This window comes from Musca domestica, unplaced genomic scaffold (genome assembly GCF_030504385.1).
Source record: "Musca domestica strain aabys unplaced genomic scaffold, Musca_domestica.polishedcontigs.V.1.1 5, whole genome shotgun sequence".
NCBI classification, from domain to species: Eukaryota; Metazoa; Arthropoda; class Insecta; order Diptera; family Muscidae; genus Musca; species Musca domestica.
In genome coordinates, this window is record NW_026712346.1 from 20643316 (window position 1) to 20661837 (window position 18522).

Consider the following 18522-nt stretch of genomic DNA (forward strand, 5'->3'; position numbering starts at 1 on the left):
AACTTGTTTGATATTGGCAGAAACCAGAGAATTAATGAGTGGCAAAGTAGGTGGGCATCATACGCAAAAGGTAGATGGACGTATTCTCTGATATCAAATTTAGGCACGTGGTTCAATAGGAGATACGGTTATTTAAACTTTTATCTCACCCAGTTTCTATCAGGACATGAATGCTTCAGGTCCTACCTATACCGATTTGGTCTGGACAATTCTCCGAATTGTCTATGCAGTGTACTACAATTGGAAGACCCGTACCATTCCAGTTAGCATTTGGAAGATTGTTTTTGAAAAAATTACTTTGGTTTGTTTCTTCGAGTCATTTTGGTGATCAAAAAATGATTAATTCACTTGTATGATCGAAAGGGAGTCGAAAATGACTCTCCCATATGAGTGAAAAGATATCAATTTAATATACAACAACAAAATGTAGGGGAATCGCAAATCAATTATTAAGATCTGCAAAATGTGACTATTTTTCCGCTATTAATTATCGTATTGTGATCCTCTAAAAATTGAAAAATGATTGGTCTTAAAAAGATCATGCAGCTGCTTGAAAAGTGATCATAATTATGTATTTTTTGATTATATTTTGCACAGATAAGTGCTTAAATGTGACTTGTTTTGCTATGCATTTTGTTGCGTTTCTGGATTGGCTTTCAAAAAGTTAACTTATTGTTCAGTTATAAAAAGTGCGTGGAAGCGTCAACAGCAAAAGTGTATAATATTGAATAGTGAAATAAATATTAAAAAGTGTACGTTAATCTGTTTTATTGTTTATTTATTAATTTTTATAAAGAAAAAAATGACAGCAAGTCAAATTAAAAAACAAGTCAAATGAAAAAAATAGAAAAGTCTGCAAAAGAAAGAATGACAAAAAAAAAAGATTTACAAGCCTTCGATGAATTATTGCAATAAAATCAGACGGTTACCGTCGGCGTCGCAAAATGAAGTCGAGGCGACAATAGTGATATTAGGGTTGTCGTTTTTTGTCGATAGCGACAAATGATTGCCATTATCATTGTCGATACAACAGTCGACGTGAAGTCGATTTTTTAGAATATCTGTCGCCGTAAAACTTTGTGACGACATAGTACTTTTATTCGACATTGATATTGTAAGCATTTTGTATTTTATATTTGACCACGAAAATAACAACAGCAAAACAATTTGAAATTTTGATTTCCGAATTGAAAAAAATCCATGTTTGGCAAAAGGATTTACCAAAGGTCATGTTCCAGCAAATTTTAGTTATTGAATCCACCAGGTCGTGCACTTGGAATAGAAAATAAGGAAAACATAAGTGTAATAGACGTTATAGTTCATGAAAATGAGCAAGTGGACAATGCTGATGACGAGACTGATGTAACCTACTATTGAAGCTTCTCGATCAAAAAACAATGGTAAAAAGTCTACAAGGAAAGTAGAAACTATTGAACACTTTTGTAACAACACAATCAAGAGCCAGGCAATGCAAATATGTTTGTTGCTGCCTTAACACTCGCCGCTGCACTACTAATACATTCTTCTCTTCATCCTCACTTGAAATTAACAGCCTGTTCCACGATCTCGAAAGAAAATTTGTGCGAACGAAGGCTACTCACTCACTTTCGTATAAGAATGCGTTCCACTAACTTTCGTTCTTTCTTTCGCATAGCCTTACGTGATTCAGTGTTGCTAAATATTATTTGGAAAAATTAATCGCGAAATAAGGCAAAAATAGCGCCAAATGTCTAATTTAAACGCGAAAAAGCAGCAGTGGCTCTGTCTCAACTGACAGTTCAGTTGTAAACAAACAAATTGTAAATAAACAAACAAAATAAAATTTCTATACCCCCTACCTCTCCAAAAGAGAGTTCGCCAATTATCCCCTCCCCCTTTCCACCCCCCCTTTTAGTTCCCAACGCGCTTAGGGATTTTAAAATAAAAAAAAATAAAATTTCTAGTGATTGTTATGGATGATGAGGAGGAGGTTCAAAATGTGCCACGGAGGCATTTAAGAGATGCTTCGAATTTATTTGAAGTACCTAACAACCAGTAAGTATGATTGTATTTTTACATTTTTGAAATAATAAAAAATGAATTTTTCTAGGTTTGTGTCTTCCAGTGGTCTTCAAGGGATTGCCTGCTGCTTCCAAAAATTGGCACTCCTCTGGCGAACTTAGGATTCTCCTCCATATACTCAACTAGTGCCCGCAGCTGTGTAGTTTTTTCGTGCTGGAATTGAGAAAATAAAAAAATATATATTTGTTGTTCACAGATTAAATTGCATTTATTATTTTTACTTACATTTTTCTTTCCATTTTCAATTAAGGAATGTTTATGTTAAAACAATTTTCCTTAATTTTTATCATTCGACAGCAAACACACAAGTGACTGATTTTGACATTTGTGTTCGCATGCGTACGAAAGAAAAAAGATAGTAAGTAGTAAGTAGGTAATTCTTTATTTGAGTCTTCTTCTTTCTTTGATAGGTTTACATTACGAATGGTTAACAGTATACCCTTAGAACTACTGTTGTCTTGTTCTAACTTAATCGTGACATATATGATTATGCTACATTGCTTGAATGAAAAGGCAGAATGTTTAAAGTAAAAACAGATTGAAATTATGAGAGAGGCTTGTTCACGGCCTCAAATGTTACGAACAGAGCGAGAATGTCTGTAAATAAATAAATAAAGGTATAAAAACAAACATAAAAACTAAATAACAAACAAAGTTCTGTTAAGTAATTGACTAACAGGGATCATAGTAGTCTATGGAGATTATTTAAATGACTATTACTAAAATGTAATTTGTATAAATTTTATCACAGGTTTGAAATGCGATTCTAAGTAAATCGAACGCTCAGGTACAGTTTAGAGCTTAATAATCTAATTATTGGTGAGTGTAATTTGTAAAAGAATTATACCAATATATATATAAATATTAATTTTATATTTTGTAGCTTAACCTCTATGGTTGCCAGGTGCTGATTTGCTGTAAAAAGGAGGTAGCGTGTATTCGTTGTTGACATCTGTGGCTGGTTCGTTTAATATACCAATTGGAGAGAGGTAATACGATTCTGGCCACGATATGTGCTTTTCCATTTGGTAGATTTCATTCATTAGTAAGTTTTCATGGGTTTCGAGTTTTTCCACGAATTTCTTCTGGTGGCTTTGGATATACTTACAAAAAGGCACAACCCTGGACGTGTTGTATATGTAAGTATTGCTGTATCTCTTTTCCTGTGAAATGTAGCTTTTGTTGACACATTTTCTTAAAATCTTGCGTTCTAGAATTTCTAACTCCTTGGCCACTATTGGGGAAATAGAGAACCAGATCGGAAACCCGTACGCTAAGATAGATCTAATTGCAACTTTGTAGAGAAGTAACTTCGTGTTTTGTGGTAGGTATTTGCTATTTAATAGATATGAAAACTTTACTAATATACCTTTTGTCTTCTGCATGACGGACCGTGCGTGTATATTGAACTTCATCAGATTGGTGAGAGTAATACCCAAGTATTTGAGAGATGTTTTAAAGGGAATCTCAACTCCTTCAAGAGACAGCTGAAGTTCTTTACTCTCTGGAACAACGTTTCTAGGGCATTTTCCCGAAGCGTTCCGGAAACATATTGCTACGGATTTATCGGCATTGATTTTGATTCCCCATTTTTGATAGAATTCATGGATGCTCTGGAGATGAGTTCTGGCGTTTTGTAAATTAAGCAGTCGTCAGCATATAAAATCGCTTGAGAGCCTTGGCCGATATGGGGGAAGTCATACAGAAAATTATTGAAAAGGTAAGGGGCTAAAATACTTCCTTGCGGCACCCCACTGTTTACTAAACCCGTGGCTGACGACGTGTTTTTGATATTAATTAAAAACTTTCGTGCAGTGAAAAAACTTGCCATCAACTTGACCAGGTATGGGTCTATACCAATTTCGATTAACTTGTAAAGTACTCCTGTGTGACATACCGAGTCAAATGCTTTTTGTATGTCTAAGGAAATCGCTACAGTAGACACTTGGTTCCTTAGGTTTGATGTTATATCACTGTGGAGCTTCAGAAGCGCGTGTTGTGTGGAATGGCCAGACTTGAACCCAAATTGGTATGCTGAGATTGGACTAACTGGTAATTCGTTTTCCATTTTTTCTTTTAGGACCGACTCAAATAACTTCCCGATGTTGGACAATAGTGATATTGGACGAAAATTGCTCAAAGTGTTGTCATTAATTATTTTCTTCTTTATGGGAATAATTTTCGCCAATTTCCAGAGTGATGGGAAATATCCATTGTTAATGCAGTTGTTGAAGAGACATGTAAGCAGATTTATAACATTATCTGGGAACTTTTTAATGAGAAAATTGGAAATCTCATCAGCTCCGCTTGATTTTTTACAATTGATATTAGTAATTGCGATTTTTATCTTTTCAGGATTGGTAAAGTGAAAAGAGTCTGGATTGTTTAATGAATTGAAGTTATCATCAAATGAGTAAATGTGCGGTGGAACGGCGTTGATGCATGTTGTGACTCTAGAGCTAAGATCGTCTACAGGGTTTGTGGGTACATTTTCTTGAAAAATTTCAGAATAAAATTGTTTAAAATTATTAGCAATTTCGGAACTTTCTTCAAGTTCTTCTTCAAGGGATTGCCTGCTGCTTCCAAAAATTGGCACTCCTCTGGCGAACTTAGGATTATCCTCCATATACTCAACTAGTGCCAGCAGCTGTGAAGTTTTTTCGTGCTGGAATTGAGAAAATAAAAAATATATATTTGTTGTTCACAGATTAAATTGCATTTATTATTTTTACTTACATTTTTCTTTCCATTTTCAATTAAGGAATGTTTATGTTAAAACAATTTTCCTTAATTTTTATCATTCGACAGCAAACACACAAGTGACTGATTTTGACATTTGTGTTCGCATGCGTACGAAAGAAAAAAGATAGTAAGTAGTAAGTAGGTAATTCTTTATTTGAGTCTTCTTCTTTCTTTGATAGGTTTACATTACGAATGGTTAACAGTATACCCTTAGAACTATTGTTGTCTTGTTCTAACTTAATCGTGACATATATGATTATGCTACATTGCTTGAATGAAAAGGCAGAATGTTTAAAGTAAAAACAGATTGAAATTATGAGGCTTGCTCACGGCCTCAAATGTTACGAACAGAGCGAGAATGTCTGTAAATAAATAAATAAAGGTATAAAAACAAACATAAAAACTAAATAACAAACAAAGTTCTGTTAAGTAATTGACTAACAGGGATCATAGTAGTCTATGGAGATTATTTAAATGACTATTACTAAAATGTAATTTGTATAAATTTTATCACAGGTTTGAAATGCGATTCTAAGTAAATCGAATGCTCAGGTACAGTTTAGAGCTTAATAATCTAATTATTGGTGAGTGTAATTTGTAAAAGAATTATACCAATATATATATAAATATAAATTTTATATTTTGTAGCTTAACCTCTATGGTTGCCAGGTGCTGATTTGCTGTAAAAAGGAGGTAGCGTGTATTCGTTGTTGACATCTGTGGCTGGTTCGTTTAATCTACCAATTGGAGAGAGGTAATACGATTCTGGCCACGATATGTGCTTTTCCATTTGGTAGATTTCATTCATTAGTAAGTTTTCATGGGTTTCGAGTTTTTCCAAGAATTTCTTCTGGTGGCTTTGGATATACTTACAAAAAGGCACAACCCTGGACGTGTTGTATATGTAAGTATTGCTGTATCTCTTTTCCTGTGAAATGTAGCTTTTGTTGACACATTTTCTTAAAATCTTGCGTTCTAGAATTTCTAACTCCTTGGCCACTATTGGGGAAATAGAGAACCAGATCGGAAACCCGTACGCTAAGATAGATCTAATTGCAACTTTGTAGAGAAGTAACTTCGTGTTTTGTGATAGGTATTTGCTATTTAATAGATATGAAAACTTTACTAATATACCTTTTGTCTTCTGCATGACGGACCGTGCGTGTATATTGAACTTCATCAGATTGGTGAGAGTAATACCCAAGTATTTGAGAGATGTTTTAAAGGGAATCTCAACTCCTTCAAGAGACAGCTGAAGTTCTTTACTCTCTGGAACAACGTTTCTAGGGCATTTTCCCGAAGCGTTCCGGAAACATATTGCTACGGATTTATCGGCATTGATTTTGATTCCCCATTTTTGATAGAATTCATGGATGCTCTGGAGATGAGTTCTGGCGTTTTGTAAATTAAGCAGTCGTCAGCATATAAAATCGCTTGAGAGCCTTGGCCGATATGGGGGAAGTCATACAGAAAATTATTGAAAAGGTAAGGGGCTAAAATACTTCCTTGCGGCACCCCACTGTTTACTAAACCCGTGGCTGACGACGTGTTTTTGATATTAATTAAAAACTTTCGTGCAGTGAAAAAACTTGCCATCAACTTGACCAGGTATGGGTCTATACCAATTTCGATTAACTTGTAAAGTACTCCTGTGTGACATACCGAGTCAAATGCTTTTTGTATGTCTAAGGAAATCGCTACAGTAGACACTTGGTTCCTTAGGTTTGATGTTATATCACTGTGGAGCTTCAGAAGCGCGTGTTGTGTGGAATGGCCAGACTTGAACCCAAATTGGTATGCTGAGATTGGACTAACTGGTAATTCGTTTTCCATTTTTTCTTTTAGGACCGACTCAAATAACTTCCCGATGTTGGACAATAGTGATATTGGACGAAAATTGCTCAAAGTGTTGTCATTAATTATTTTCTTCTTTATGGGAATAATTTTCGCCAATTTCCAGAGTGATGGGAAATATCCATTGTTAATGCAGTTGTTGAAGAGACATGTAAGCAGATTTATAACATTATCTGGGAACTTTTTAATGAGAAAATTGGAAATCTCATCAGCTCCGCTTGATTTTTTACAATTGATATTAGTAATTGCGATTTTTATCTTTTCAGGATTGGTAAAGTGAAAAGAGTCTGGATTGTTTAATGAATTGAAGTTATCATCAAATGAGTAAATGTGCGGTGGAACGGCGTTGATGCATGTTGTGACTCTAGAGCTAAGATCGTCTACAGGGTTTGGGTACATTTTCTTGAAAAATTTCAGAATAAAATTGTTTAAAATTATTAGCAATTTCGGAACTTTCTTCAAGTTCTTCTTCAAGGGATTGCCTGCTGCTTCCAAAAATTGGCACTCCTCTGGCGAACTTAGGATTATCCTCCATATACTCAACTAGTGCCAGCAGCTGTGAAGTTTTTTCGTGCTGGAATTGAGAAAATAAAAAAATATATATTTGTTGTTCACAGATTAAATTGCATTTATTATTTTTACTTACATTTTTCTTTCCATTTTCAATTAAGGAATGTTTATGTTAAAACAATTTTCCTTAATTTTTATCATTCGACAGCAAACACACAAGTGACTGATTTTGACATTTGTGTTCGCATGCGTACGAAAGAAAAAAGATAGTAAGTAGTAAGTAGGTAATTCTTTATTTGAGTCTTCTTCTTTCTTTGATAGGTTTACATTACGAATGGTTAACAGTATACCCTTAGAACTATTGTTGTCTTGTTCTAACTTAATCGTGACATATATGATTATGCTACATTGCTTGAATGAAAAGGCAGAATGTTTAAAGTAAAAACAGATTGAAATTATGAGAGAGGCTTGCTCACGGCCTCAAATGTTATGAACAGAGCGAGAATGTCTGTAAATAAATAAATAAAGGTATAAAAACAAACATAAAAACTAAATAACAAACAAAGTTCTTTTAAGTAATTGACTAACAGGGATCATAGTAGTCTATGGAGATTATTTAAATGACTATTACTAAAATGTAATTTGTATAAATTTTATCACAGGTTTGAAATGCGATTCTAAGTAAATCGAACGCTCAGGTACAGTTTAGAGCTTAATAATCTAATTATTGGTGAGTGTAATTTGTAAAAGAATTATACCAATATATACATATAAATATTAATTTTATATTTTGTAGCTTAACCTCTATGGTTGCCAGGTGCTGATTTGCTGTAAAAAGGAGGTAGCGTGTATTCGTTGTTGACATCTGTGGCTGGTTCGTTTAATATACCAATTGGAGAGAGGTAATACGATTCTGGCCACGATATGTGCTTTTCCATTTGGTAGATTTCATTCATTAGTAAGTTTTCATGGGTTTCGAGTTTTTCCACGAATTTCTTCTGGTGGCTTTGGATATACTTACAAAAAGGCACAACCCTGGACGTGTTGTATATGTAAGTATTGCTGTATCTCTTTTCCTGTGAAATGTAGCTTTTGTTGACACATTTTCTTAAAATCTTGCGTTCTAGAATTTCTAACTCCTTGGCCACTATTGGGGAAATAGAGAACCAGATCGGAAACCCGTACGCTAAGAAAGATCTAATTGCAACTTTGTAGAGAAGTAACTTCGTGTTTTGTGGTAGGTAGTTGCTATTTAATAGATATGAAAACTTTACTAATATACCTTTTGTCTTCTGCATGACGGACCGTGCGTGTATATTGAACTTCATCAGATTGGTGAGAGTAATACCCAAGTATTTGAGAGATGTTTTAAAGGGAATCTCAACTCCTTCAAGAGACAGCTGAAGTTCTTTAATCTCTGGAACAACGTTTCTAGGGCATTTTCCCGAAGCGTTCCGGAAACATATTGCTACGGATTTATCGGCATTGATTTTGATTCCCCATTTTTGATAGAATTCATGGATGCTCTGGAGATGAGTTCTGGCGTTTTGTAAATTAAGCAGTCGTCAGCATACAAAATCGCTTGAGAGCCTTGGCCGATATGGGGGAAGTCATACAGGAAAATATTGAAAAGGTAAGGGGCTAAAATACTTCCTTGCGGCACCCCACTGTTTACTAAACCCGTGGCTGACGACGTGTTTTTGATATTAATTAAAAACTTTCGTGCAGTGAAAAAACTTGCCATCAACTTGACCAGGTATGGGTCTATACCAATTTCGATTAACTTGTAAAGTACTCCTGTGTGACATACCGAGTCAAATGCTTTTTGTATGTCTAAGGAAATCGCTACAGTAGACACTTGGTTCCTTAGGTTTGATGTTATATCACTGTGGAGCTTCAGAAGCGCGTGTTGTGTGGAATGGCCAGACTTGAACCCAAATTGGTATGCTGAGATTGGACTAACTGGTAATTCGTTTTCCATTTTTTCTTTTAGGACCGACTCAAATAACTTCCCGATGTTGGACAATAGTGATATTGGACGAAAATTGCTCAAAGTGTTGTCATTAATTATTTTCTTCTTTATGGGAATAATTTTCGCCAATTTCCAGAGTGATGGGAAATATCCATTGTTAATGCAGTTGTTGAAGAGACATGTAAGCAAATTTATAACATTATCTGGGAACTTTTTAATGAGAAAATTGGAAATCTCATCAGGGCCGCTTGATTTTTTACAATTGATATTAGTAATTGCGATTTTTATCTTTTCAGGATTGGTAAAGTGAAAAGAGTCTGGATTGTTTAATGAATTGAAGTTATCATCAAATGAGTAGATGTGCGGTGGAACGGCGTTGATGCATGTTGTGACTCTAGAGCTAAGATCGTCTACAGGGTTTGTGGGTACATTTTCTTGAAAAATTTCAGAATAAAATTGTTTAAAATTATTAGCAATTTCGGAACTTTCTTCAAGTTCTTCTTCAAGGGATTGCCTGCTGCTTCCAAAAATTGGCACTCCTCTGGCGAACTTAGGATTCTCCTCCATATACTCAACTAGTGCCCGCAGCTGTGTAGTTTTTTCGTGCTGGAATTGAGAAAATAAAAAATATATATTTGTTGTTCACAGATTAAATTGCATTTATTATTTTTACTTACATTTTTCTTTCCATTTTCAATTAAGGAATGTTTATGTTAAAACAATTTTCCTTAATTTTTATCATTCGACAGCAAACACACAAGTGACTGATTTTGACATTTGTGTTCGCATGCGTACGAAAGAAAAAAGATAGTAAGTAGTAAGTAGGTAATTCTTTATTTGAGTCTTCTTCTTTCTTTGATAGGTTTACATTACGAATGGTTAACAGTATACCCTTAGAACTATTGTTGTCTTGTTCTAACTTAATCGTGACATATATGATTATGCTACATTGCTTGAATGAAAAGGCAGAATGTTTAAAGTAAAAACAGATTGAAATTATGAGAGAGGCTTGCTCACGGCCTCAAATGTTATGAACAGAGCGAGAATGTCTGTAAATAAATAAATAAAGGTATAAAAACAAACATAAAAACTAAATAACAAACAAAGTTCTGTTAAGTAATTGACTAACAGGGATCATAGTAGTCTATGGAGATTATTTAAATGACTATTACTAAAATGTAATTTGTATAAATTTTATCACAGGTTTGAAATGCGATTCTAAGTAAATCGAACGCTTAGGTACAGTTTAGAGCTTAATAATCTAATTATTGGTGAGTGTAATTTGTAAAAGAATTATACCAATATATATATAAATATTAATTTTATATTTTGTAGCTTAACCTCTATGGTTGCCAGGTGCTGATTTGCTGTAAAAAGGAGGTAGCGTGTATTCGTTGTTGACATCTGTGGCTGGTTCGTTTAATATACCAATTGGAGAGAGGTAATACGATTCTGGCCACGATATGTGCTTTTCCATTTGGTAGATTTCATTCATTAGTAAGTTTTCATGGGTTTCGAGTTTTTCCACGAATTTCTTCTGGTGGCTTTGGATATACTTACAAAAAGGCACAACCCTGGACGTGTTGTATATGTAAGTATTGCTGTATCTCTTTTCCTGTGAAATGTAGCTTTTGTTGACACATTTTCTTAAAATCTTGCGTTCTAGAATTTCTAACTCCTTGGCCACTATTGGGGAAATAGAGAACCAGATCGGAAACCCGTACGCTAAGATAGATCTAATTGCAACTTTGTAGAGAAGTAACTTCGTGTTTTGTGGTAGGTATTTGCTATTTAATAGATATGAAAACTTTACTAATATACCTTTTGTCTTCTGCATGACGGACCGTGCGTGTATATTGAACTTCATCAGATTGGTGAGAGTAATACCCAAGTATTTGAGAGATGTTTTAAAGGGAATCTCAACTCCTTCAAGAGACAGCTGAAGTTCTTTACTCTCTGGAACAACGTTTCTAGGGCATTTTCCCGAAGCGTTCCGGAAACATATTGCTACGGATTTATCGGCATTGATTTTGATTCCCCATTTTTGATAGAATTCATGGATGCTCTGGAGATGAGTTCTGGCGTTTTGTAAATTAAGCAGTCGTCAGCATATAAAATCGCTTGAGAGCCTTGGCCGATATGGGGGAAGTCATACAGGAAAATATTGAAAAGGTAAGGGGCTAAAATACTTCCTTGTGGCACCCCACTGTTTACTAAACCCGTGGCTGACGACGTGTTTTTGATATTAATTAAAAACTTTCGTGCAGTGAAAAAACTTGCCATCAACTTGACCAGGTATGGGTCTATACCAATTTCGATTAACTTGTAAAGTACTCCTGTGTGACATACCGAGTCAAATGCTTTTTGTATGTCTAAGGAAATCGCTACAGTAGACACTTGGTTCCTTAGGTTTGATGTTATATCACTGTGGAGCTTCAGAAGCGCGTGTTGTGTGGAATGGCCAGACTTGAACCCAAATTGGTATGCTGAGATTGGACTAACTGGTAATTCGTTTTCCATTTTTTCTTTTAGGACCGACTCAAATAACTTCCCGATGTTGGACAATAGTGATATTGGACGAAAATTGCTCAAAGTGTTGTCATTAATTATTTTCTTCTTTATGGGAATAATTTTCGCCAATTTCCAGAGTGATGGGAAATATCCATTGTTAATGCAGTTGTTGAAGAGACATGTAAGCAGATTTATAACATTATCTGGGAACTTTTTAATGAGAAAATTGGAAATCTCATCAGGGCCGCTTGATTTTTTACAATTGATATTAGTAATTGCGATTTTTATCTTTTCAGGATTGGTAAAGTGAAGAGTCTGGATTGTTTAATGAATTGAAGTTATCATCAAATGAGTAGATGTGCGGTGGAACGGCGTTGATGCATGTTGTGACTCTAGAGCTAAGATCGTCTACAGGGTTTGTGGGTACATTTTCTTGAAAATTTTCAGAATAAAATTGTTTAAAATTATTAGCAATTTCGGAACTTTCCGTAATGGTTTCATTTCCTATTTGAAGTTTTTCGCAAAATGATGAATTATTTTTGCCGGTAAGTTGAGCTACTTTTTTAAATGCTGATGGCCCGGGTTTGATAGTTTTCAATTTATTACTGAACGCCTGCGCAGATTCAGAATTGATCAGATTTTGAATGATAATTTTAAGAAGTTGGATTTGCTTAGAAAGTATAGTGTATTCAGGGCTTATCCTATTTCCAGTACGGTGGTAAATCTTCTTTAGTTCCTTCTGTCATCTATGTTTAACTTTGAGAAAATTCTGAACCTTATCAGATAAAGGCGGTTTATGGATATTTAGGGCAATTTTTGTGAGTGATTGTTGTGAATTCGAAGAAGTTCGCAGTTAAAGTCTTCGATAACATCATCGATTTGTCCATTTGATAGGTTCCTATTAATTGGCGGCATAATTTGCGTTGACATTAAATTTAGCTCTTGTCGAAAATTGTTCCAATTCGTGTTTTTATATGAGGTGAAGAACTTTGGCTGTCTCAAAATTAGATTTGTGCAATAAAATGATAATGCCAGTTTAATGGGAAAGTGATCGGAGAAAGTTGGCAGCGTTTGTATATTGCAGTTTTGAATCCCGGGTTCGACCAAATGAGAGGAAATTAGAAAGTGATCCAAGAATGAGGAACCATTTGGGAACGATGGAGTGGAACCACAAAGACATGTAACCTCTAGTGAGTTATCAGCCAACCATGCGCGCAGCGTTTTGCCATTAGAATTTTCATGTAGATCACCCCATGAGGTACTTTTTGAGTTGAGGTCACCTCCAAGAATAAATCCATCAAAGTTTTTGCAAAGTTGTAGCAATTTGTTTAAATCTGATTTAAGAGAGTTTACTGGCATACTGCAAGGAATGTAGACAGAGCCAATGAGGTATTTAAAGGTGTTGTTATTTCTCAATATTTCTATTTGAATGAACGACGTAACAATACCGACGTCGTTAAAAGGGACTCTGGAAAATTTTATGTTTTTTTTTCGCAATTACTGCAATTCCAACAGAAGAGTTGTCATATATAAAGTTATAGCCATTAATCCATATTTTCTTGTTGTTCCGCAGATGGCATTCTTGAATAAAAGCAAAATCTATGTTCTCACGATGGAGCATATTTTCTAATTCAAGTTGTCTACTAGAATCAACTAGTGAGCGTACATTGAGTGTGAGACATAAAAAGGATCTATGGTCCATAGATAGATTTTACTTTTGTGAGAAGCCTTAGGAATTCTTGCTTTGCTTCTGCCTTTGACTTTTTTTTTGGAAGGTGTTTAGAAATATTTCAATTTCTTGTTCTAGAGAAAGCACTTCGGGCTCTAGAAATAAATTGGCAAGTTCAAGGAATTGTTGTATTAGAGGTGGCTTTTGAGAAGTTTCTGATCCCTTTACAGGTGTTTTAAAATGACTGGCAAACGTCTTACCCGGAGATAATATAGACATGTTCAATGCTCTACTTACGTTATTTTGGGCGATCGATTTAATTTCCATTGCGTTGGCGACTTTTTTCCGTCTGGCTGCGACATAGGCTTTATAAGACGGACAACCTCTCCAATTAGCCGGGTGGCCTAATTTACCGCAATTGACGCAGTAAGGTTCTGATGAGTCTGTAGCAGTTCGCTGGCACTCACCGTGAAGATGTTTTTGGTCACATTTAACACATCTATATGGACAATTGCAGTTGCGGGAGATGTGGCCGTGGCCTTGACATCTGCGGCACTGAGGATCGCGATCTCTTTTCTTCGGTTTTTCCTATTTGATAATTTGTCTATTTAGTTCTTTTATGTGTGTAATCTCACTAGCTTTTTTTCCTGGCAGTAAGGATACCAAAAATAAGCCAGTGTCAATGTTTTTCTTTATAGACATTAGGGTTTTGAATTTTGAAACATTTGCCACTGGTCAGGAACTAGACTGTCCAACTCTTCTTTGATTTCCTGTATGTCTGAAAATGCGTGGAGATCCCGGATCAGAATTGAATCTTGTTTCAGCTCTTCTGGCGTGAATGTATAGGAGTCTATGTTTTTTGCCCTCAGTATAGCCATCATAGAAGCATGAACTTTTGGATCCGATAGAAATATTTTGCTCTTTGTCTTGTTTATGTTTTTAATTTTAAAAGAGGATTGAGGAATTGATGCTTTAAGCGACTCAATCAACGTCATCATATTTACATTGAAGACAAAAATTGGCGGGCACCAAGACATTTTTGATTTGTGTCTCCCATCTCTGGTTATGCGGGGTTTTGCGTTGTCATTGTTTTCGGCAGGAGCTGCAATACCTATGTCAACGTCCGCAAGAGCACCTAGGATTCCAAATTTATTAGGATCATCAGGATTATGACTCAATAATCGTTCTCTTAGGTCGGCAATATTTATGTTCACTGGTGACTGCACATTTTCAAGACGTTGTCTTTTTCTTTCATTTTGATCGCAGTCTTTAAGTTGTTTGTTTGTTGTTGGTAATGGCGGGAATGAATTTGAAGTTAATGCAATAACTTCGGGTACGTCGTATTCCATATCAGGAAGAGTGTCAGGCATCTCCATTGCAAATTAATGCAAATCTGATGCCTGCAGACGGTTAAAAAATACTTTGAATTCGCAAAAATAATTTTTTTTTAATTGCAGCTTTAATCAGCACGTCTGGTATGTTGTAGGGTTCACTAGGTTTTTTTTCAAGAAAAAAGATAGTGGAACGCAAAATTACACTGAAACGCTTACGTTTTCGTTCGCTTTGATTTTCGTGCAAATTTTCGTTCTGATGGATTTTAGTGGAACGGAAATCAACTGTTTGTCGTGTAAAAGTTGTGCGAACGTGTTCTTTCGATATCGTGGAACAGGCTGTAAGATATGTAACGCATTTATAATCTTCATTTTTTCATTATATTTTTTATTTTTCCGAAGAGTCGAAATTAGAATTCAAAATACCAGAAAAATATCTTTTTTTGTCAATAACAAGGGAGTGTTGCCAACGTTTTTTAATTGTTGTCAATTTTATTTTAAACTGTCGATGTCGCTTCTATGCCTTACCATAATCGGCTCAATTATGGTTGTCGCTTCTATAGTCGAAGGCGACGTTATGTTCAAGTCGCCATCGCCGTCGCTTCGATTCAAAAATGGTATTACGGCAAGGCATAGAAACGACATCGACAGTTTAAAATAAAAGTTGGCAACAACTTTAAAAAACGTTGGCAACACTCCTTTGTTATTGACAAAAAAATATTTTTTTTTTTTGTATTTTGAATTCTAATTTTGTCTCTTTCGGAAAAAAAAAAATATAGTGAAAAAATGAATATTATAAATGCGTTACATATCTTAAGTTCAAGTGTTTATCCTCACTCACGAGAATGTATTAGTAGTGCAGCGGCGAGTGCTAAGGCAGCAAACAGACATATTTGCATTGCCTGACTCCAAGTAAGTATTTCAATTAATTTAATTAAAATAAGTACTTTATGTGTTCTTTTAGATTTGAAAATTACTTCAGGATTAACAAGGACTGTTTTCAGGATGTGCTAAAAGAAATTTCGCCAAAGTTGAAAAGTGGACGCCGGTCATTGGCTCTTAGGCCTGAAATAAAATTAGCCACAGCATTAATATTTTTAGCGCAAGGATCTTATCAGACCAGTGTCGGAAATGACTTCAATATTTCCATTGCACAACTCACTGTGAGTGTTGTATTGAAGGAAATTTTGGAAGCTTGTGAAGCAACAATCTGTTGTAAGTGGATTAAAGCTTCTATGACGGAGGAAGAGAAGAATTCCGCGAAAGAATACTTTTTTACAAATTCCGGAATTCCTGGTGTGATAGGTTGTGTGGATGGAACCCACATCAAAATTATTTCGCCAGGAAGAAACGATGCAAATATGTATTTCAACCGTAAAGGATTTTATAGTTTAAACACCATGGTTGTGAGTTGTCAGTTCATTTTAATTGTTAAATATGTGTATTTATTTCTTTTACTTTGTTTAGGTATGTGACCACAAAATGAAAATAAGGTATTTTGATGCAAGATATGGCGGATCGGCACATGACTCCTTAGTATGGAATGTAAGCGGGATGAAACGTTTACTCCAGGAACGGTATGATGCAGGAGAACGAAATTCATGGCTACTTGGTAATTATGTTCGTAAAGTAATTGATCATAAGCTAACAAGAATTTTCTGTTATAGGCGATGCCGGGTATCCTTTGGAACCATTTCTAATGACACCGTACCGATCTACTACAGAAGGAAGTCGTGAAAGCAATTTCAACAGCAAACATGCAAAGGCAAGAAACATTGTTGAAAGAACAATTGGACTTCTTAAATCACGCTTTCGGTGCCTATTAGGAGCCCGTGAGCTGCACTATAGCCCAATCAAAGCTGCAGTAATTGCAAATGTGTGTGTTGCACTACACAACATGTGCATGGATTTTGAAGAGGAACACTTGGATGACATCGAAAACATAATCATGCAAGAACGAAATTATCAAGAAGATGTTGAAGGCGCGTACTCCACCGAAGCTAGTCAAATAAGGAACAATATAAGGGACAATTTATTTTAGCAATAGCTAAAGAAATCTATTCAATAAAAAAAAAAAAAAAACAAAATACTACGCATAAACATTAAAAATATCTTAAACTATAAATTCATTTCATGATTTTAAATTTGAATAATAACTATAAATGAGATCTCTTAATTCCACGAGCTTCTTAACCTATTAATTTTTTAATTCCGCCAGCTGCAGTTCAATAACTTCAAGTTTCCTTTTTTTAATTTTATGTTTTAGATCCCTGATCTCTTCATCCCGCTTAAATTGTTCTTTTAACATTTTATGGCGTTCTTCTTCAATCTGGAAGCGCTTGCGTTGGTATCTCACATTTTCTTTTTAATTATTATTAATGTCGTTCCAGATTTTACGGCTCTCTTGATTGTGTTGTACCAAAAGTTAATACTGCTCTTTCAAGAGTTCAATAGTTTCTTCTTTTCTTGTTGACTTTCTACTATTGTTTTTTCTGGACGATCGAGAAGCTTCAAAAGTTGTTACATCAGCTTCGTCATCAACATTGTCCACTTGCTCATTTTCATTAACTATAACGTCTATTACACTTATGTTTTCGTTATTTTCTATTCCAAGTGCACGACCTGGTGGATTCAGTAACTTTAGAAACTGCATTATATTCGCTACAGACTCCTCCAAAGGCGACAAAATCATTTGCTTAAAAATGCCACCTCCAGTGCTGCTGGTTTCACCCTTGTTGTGCACAAGTTTCTTTTTAGTTTTAAATTTTAAATCTTTCCAAACCTAGAAGAATTTTAGAAAACTAACTAATAAAAACATACAAAAATAATTTTAATTTTTACATACTTTTTGCCAGCCATCGGGGTCTCTAATCGGAGGCCCGTTTACATTTAATTTTGTAGCAATGGATTCCCAATCTGATTTAAAATTAGCTGGAACATGACCTTTGGTAAACCCTTTTGCCAAACATGGATTTTTTTCCATTTCGGAAACCAAAATTTCAAATTGTTTTGCTGTTGTTATTTTCATGGTCAAATATCAAATACAAAATGCTTACAATATCAACGTCGACTAAAAAATACAATGTCGTCACAATTTTTTACGGCGACAGATATTCTCAAAGATCGACTTCACGTCGACTGTTGCATCGACAATGATAATGGCAACCATTTGTCGCTATCGACAAAAAACGACAACCCTAATATCATTATTGTCGCCTCGACTTCATTTTGCAACGCCGACGACAACCATAATAGGGCCGAATACCATTTTTGAATCGAAGCGACGGCGAGGGCGACTCTCACATAAAGTCGACGACGACCATAGTAACGACAACCGTAATTGGGCCGAGTGCTTAAACATTTTGTAAGTATAAAAAATTGGACCCCCCACATTTTTTTCAGATAATTTAGCCTGCCAATACCGCTGGAAGGGGACCAGTGTAAAGCCGAGTTCAGAGAAGTGCTATTTAGTGACGGTAAAAAAAAAGTTATTTATATATTCTATTCTGCTTTTCAAATTTAATCATTCTGCCCTACCTTGTTATTATTGTGCTATTCAAATACACTCGTAGAATCGTAAACACTCATATAAGACTCATAAATGACTCAAATTTAAGACAAAGGTGACTTAAAAAAGCCTCCTAAATGAAAATACATATGAGTGATATATGACACTTTAAAGACTAATAAATTACTCACTACCCAGCAAGTAAAAACTATCCCCAAATCACTTAGAAGTCACGCCTAAGCGATATAAATCATCGCGTTTGATATAGCTTTCTCACCCCGGAAGGAGCATCCTTCGGGAAGAGATGAAACACGCCCGCGATAGTTTTCTAATAATCGTGGAAGTCACTTCCTCGATAGTTGTT

The 18522-nt window shown here is 35.2% G+C and overlaps 2 protein-coding genes and 3 long non-coding RNA genes across 20 annotated transcripts; 3 read left to right on the forward strand and 2 right to left on the reverse strand.

Moving 5' to 3' along the window:
* The first annotated feature begins 734 nt into the window (after positions 1-734).
* On the forward strand, positions 735-4706 carry LOC131804958 (uncharacterized). 9 transcript variants are annotated; one of them, XR_009343420.1, is made up of 7 exons: positions 928-1114; positions 1265-1400; positions 2813-2880; positions 2945-3200; positions 3276-3781; positions 4142-4301; positions 4417-4549. It is a non-coding gene; the product is annotated as an uncharacterized LOC131804958 (long non-coding RNA). The 9 variants fall into 9 exon arrangements; XR_009343416.1 differs by lacking the exons at positions 928-1114; positions 1265-1400 and adding exons at positions 1902-2034; positions 2090-2678; XR_009343419.1 differs by lacking the exons at positions 928-1114; positions 1265-1400 and adding exons at positions 1902-2034; positions 2090-2725 and having other exon boundaries at positions 4417-4544.
* On the reverse strand, positions 3479-4932 carry LOC131804959 (uncharacterized). The gene is made up of 2 exons (XR_009343422.1): positions 4798-4932; positions 3479-4726 (listed from the first exon to the last, which is right to left on the reverse strand). It is a non-coding gene; the product is annotated as an uncharacterized LOC131804959 (long non-coding RNA).
* A 194-nt stretch (positions 4933-5126) lies between these two features.
* LOC105262371 (uncharacterized) lies at positions 5127-12124 on the forward strand. Of its 8 annotated transcripts, XR_009343407.1 has the most exons (17): positions 5127-5387; positions 5452-5707; positions 5783-6288; positions 6649-6808; positions 6924-7044; positions 7099-7695; positions 7830-7897; positions 7964-8219; positions 8295-8404; positions 8499-8800; positions 9161-9320; positions 9436-9556; positions 9613-10208; positions 10343-10410; positions 10475-10730; positions 10806-11311; positions 11407-11940. It is a non-coding gene; the product is annotated as an uncharacterized LOC105262371 (long non-coding RNA). The 8 variants fall into 8 exon arrangements; XR_009343409.1 differs by lacking the exons at positions 5127-5387; positions 5452-5707; positions 5783-6288; ... (1 more) ...; positions 6924-7044; positions 7099-7695 and adding an exon at positions 11947-12124 and having other exon boundaries at positions 7723-7897; positions 11407-11831; XR_009343412.1 differs by lacking the exons at positions 5127-5387; positions 5452-5707; positions 5783-6288; ... (1 more) ...; positions 6924-7044; positions 7099-7695 and adding an exon at positions 8896-8923 and having other exon boundaries at positions 7723-7897.
* Positions 12125-15194: 3070 nt separating this feature from the next.
* Positions 15195-16777, forward strand: LOC101898396 (putative nuclease HARBI1). The gene is made up of 5 exons (XM_059128329.1): positions 15195-15267; positions 15469-15562; positions 15615-16056; positions 16118-16262; positions 16318-16777. The coding sequence occupies exons 1-5, from the start codon at positions 15195-15197 to the stop codon at positions 16689-16691; spliced, it is 1128 nt and encodes a 375-aa protein (XP_058984312.1). The 3' UTR covers positions 16692-16777.
* On the reverse strand, positions 16743-17693 carry LOC109614041 (uncharacterized). The gene is made up of 2 exons (XM_020039269.2): positions 17496-17693; positions 16743-17432 (listed from the first exon to the last, which is right to left on the reverse strand). The coding sequence occupies exons 1-2, from the start codon at positions 17676-17678 to the stop codon at positions 17076-17078; spliced, it is 540 nt and encodes a 179-aa protein (XP_019894828.1). The 5' UTR covers positions 17679-17693; the 3' UTR covers positions 16743-17075.
* Between the last annotated feature and the right edge of the window lie 829 nt (positions 17694-18522).

Bases quoted from the DNA above. Each gene is read 5' to 3' on its own strand.
- LOC101898396 (XM_059128329.1), top strand. From the start codon at position 15,195: ATGGTTGTCGCTTCTATAGTCGAAGGCGACGTTATGTTCAAGTCGCCA. The intron at 15,268-15,468 runs GTATTACGGCAA...ACATATCTTAAG, and splicing joins GTCGCTTCGATTCAAAAATG to TTCAAGTGTTTATCCTCACT. The intron at 16,263-16,317 runs GTAATTATGTTC...TTTCTGTTATAG, and splicing joins ACGAAATTCATGGCTACTTG to GCGATGCCGGGTATCCTTTG.
- LOC109614041 (XM_020039269.2), bottom strand. From the start codon at position 17,678: ATGAAAATAACAACAGCAAAACAATTTGAAATTTTGGTTTCCGAAATG. The intron at 17,433-17,495 runs GTATGTAAAAAT...AAATTCTTCTAG, and splicing joins ACCCCGATGGCTGGCAAAAA to GTTTGGAAAGATTTAAAATT.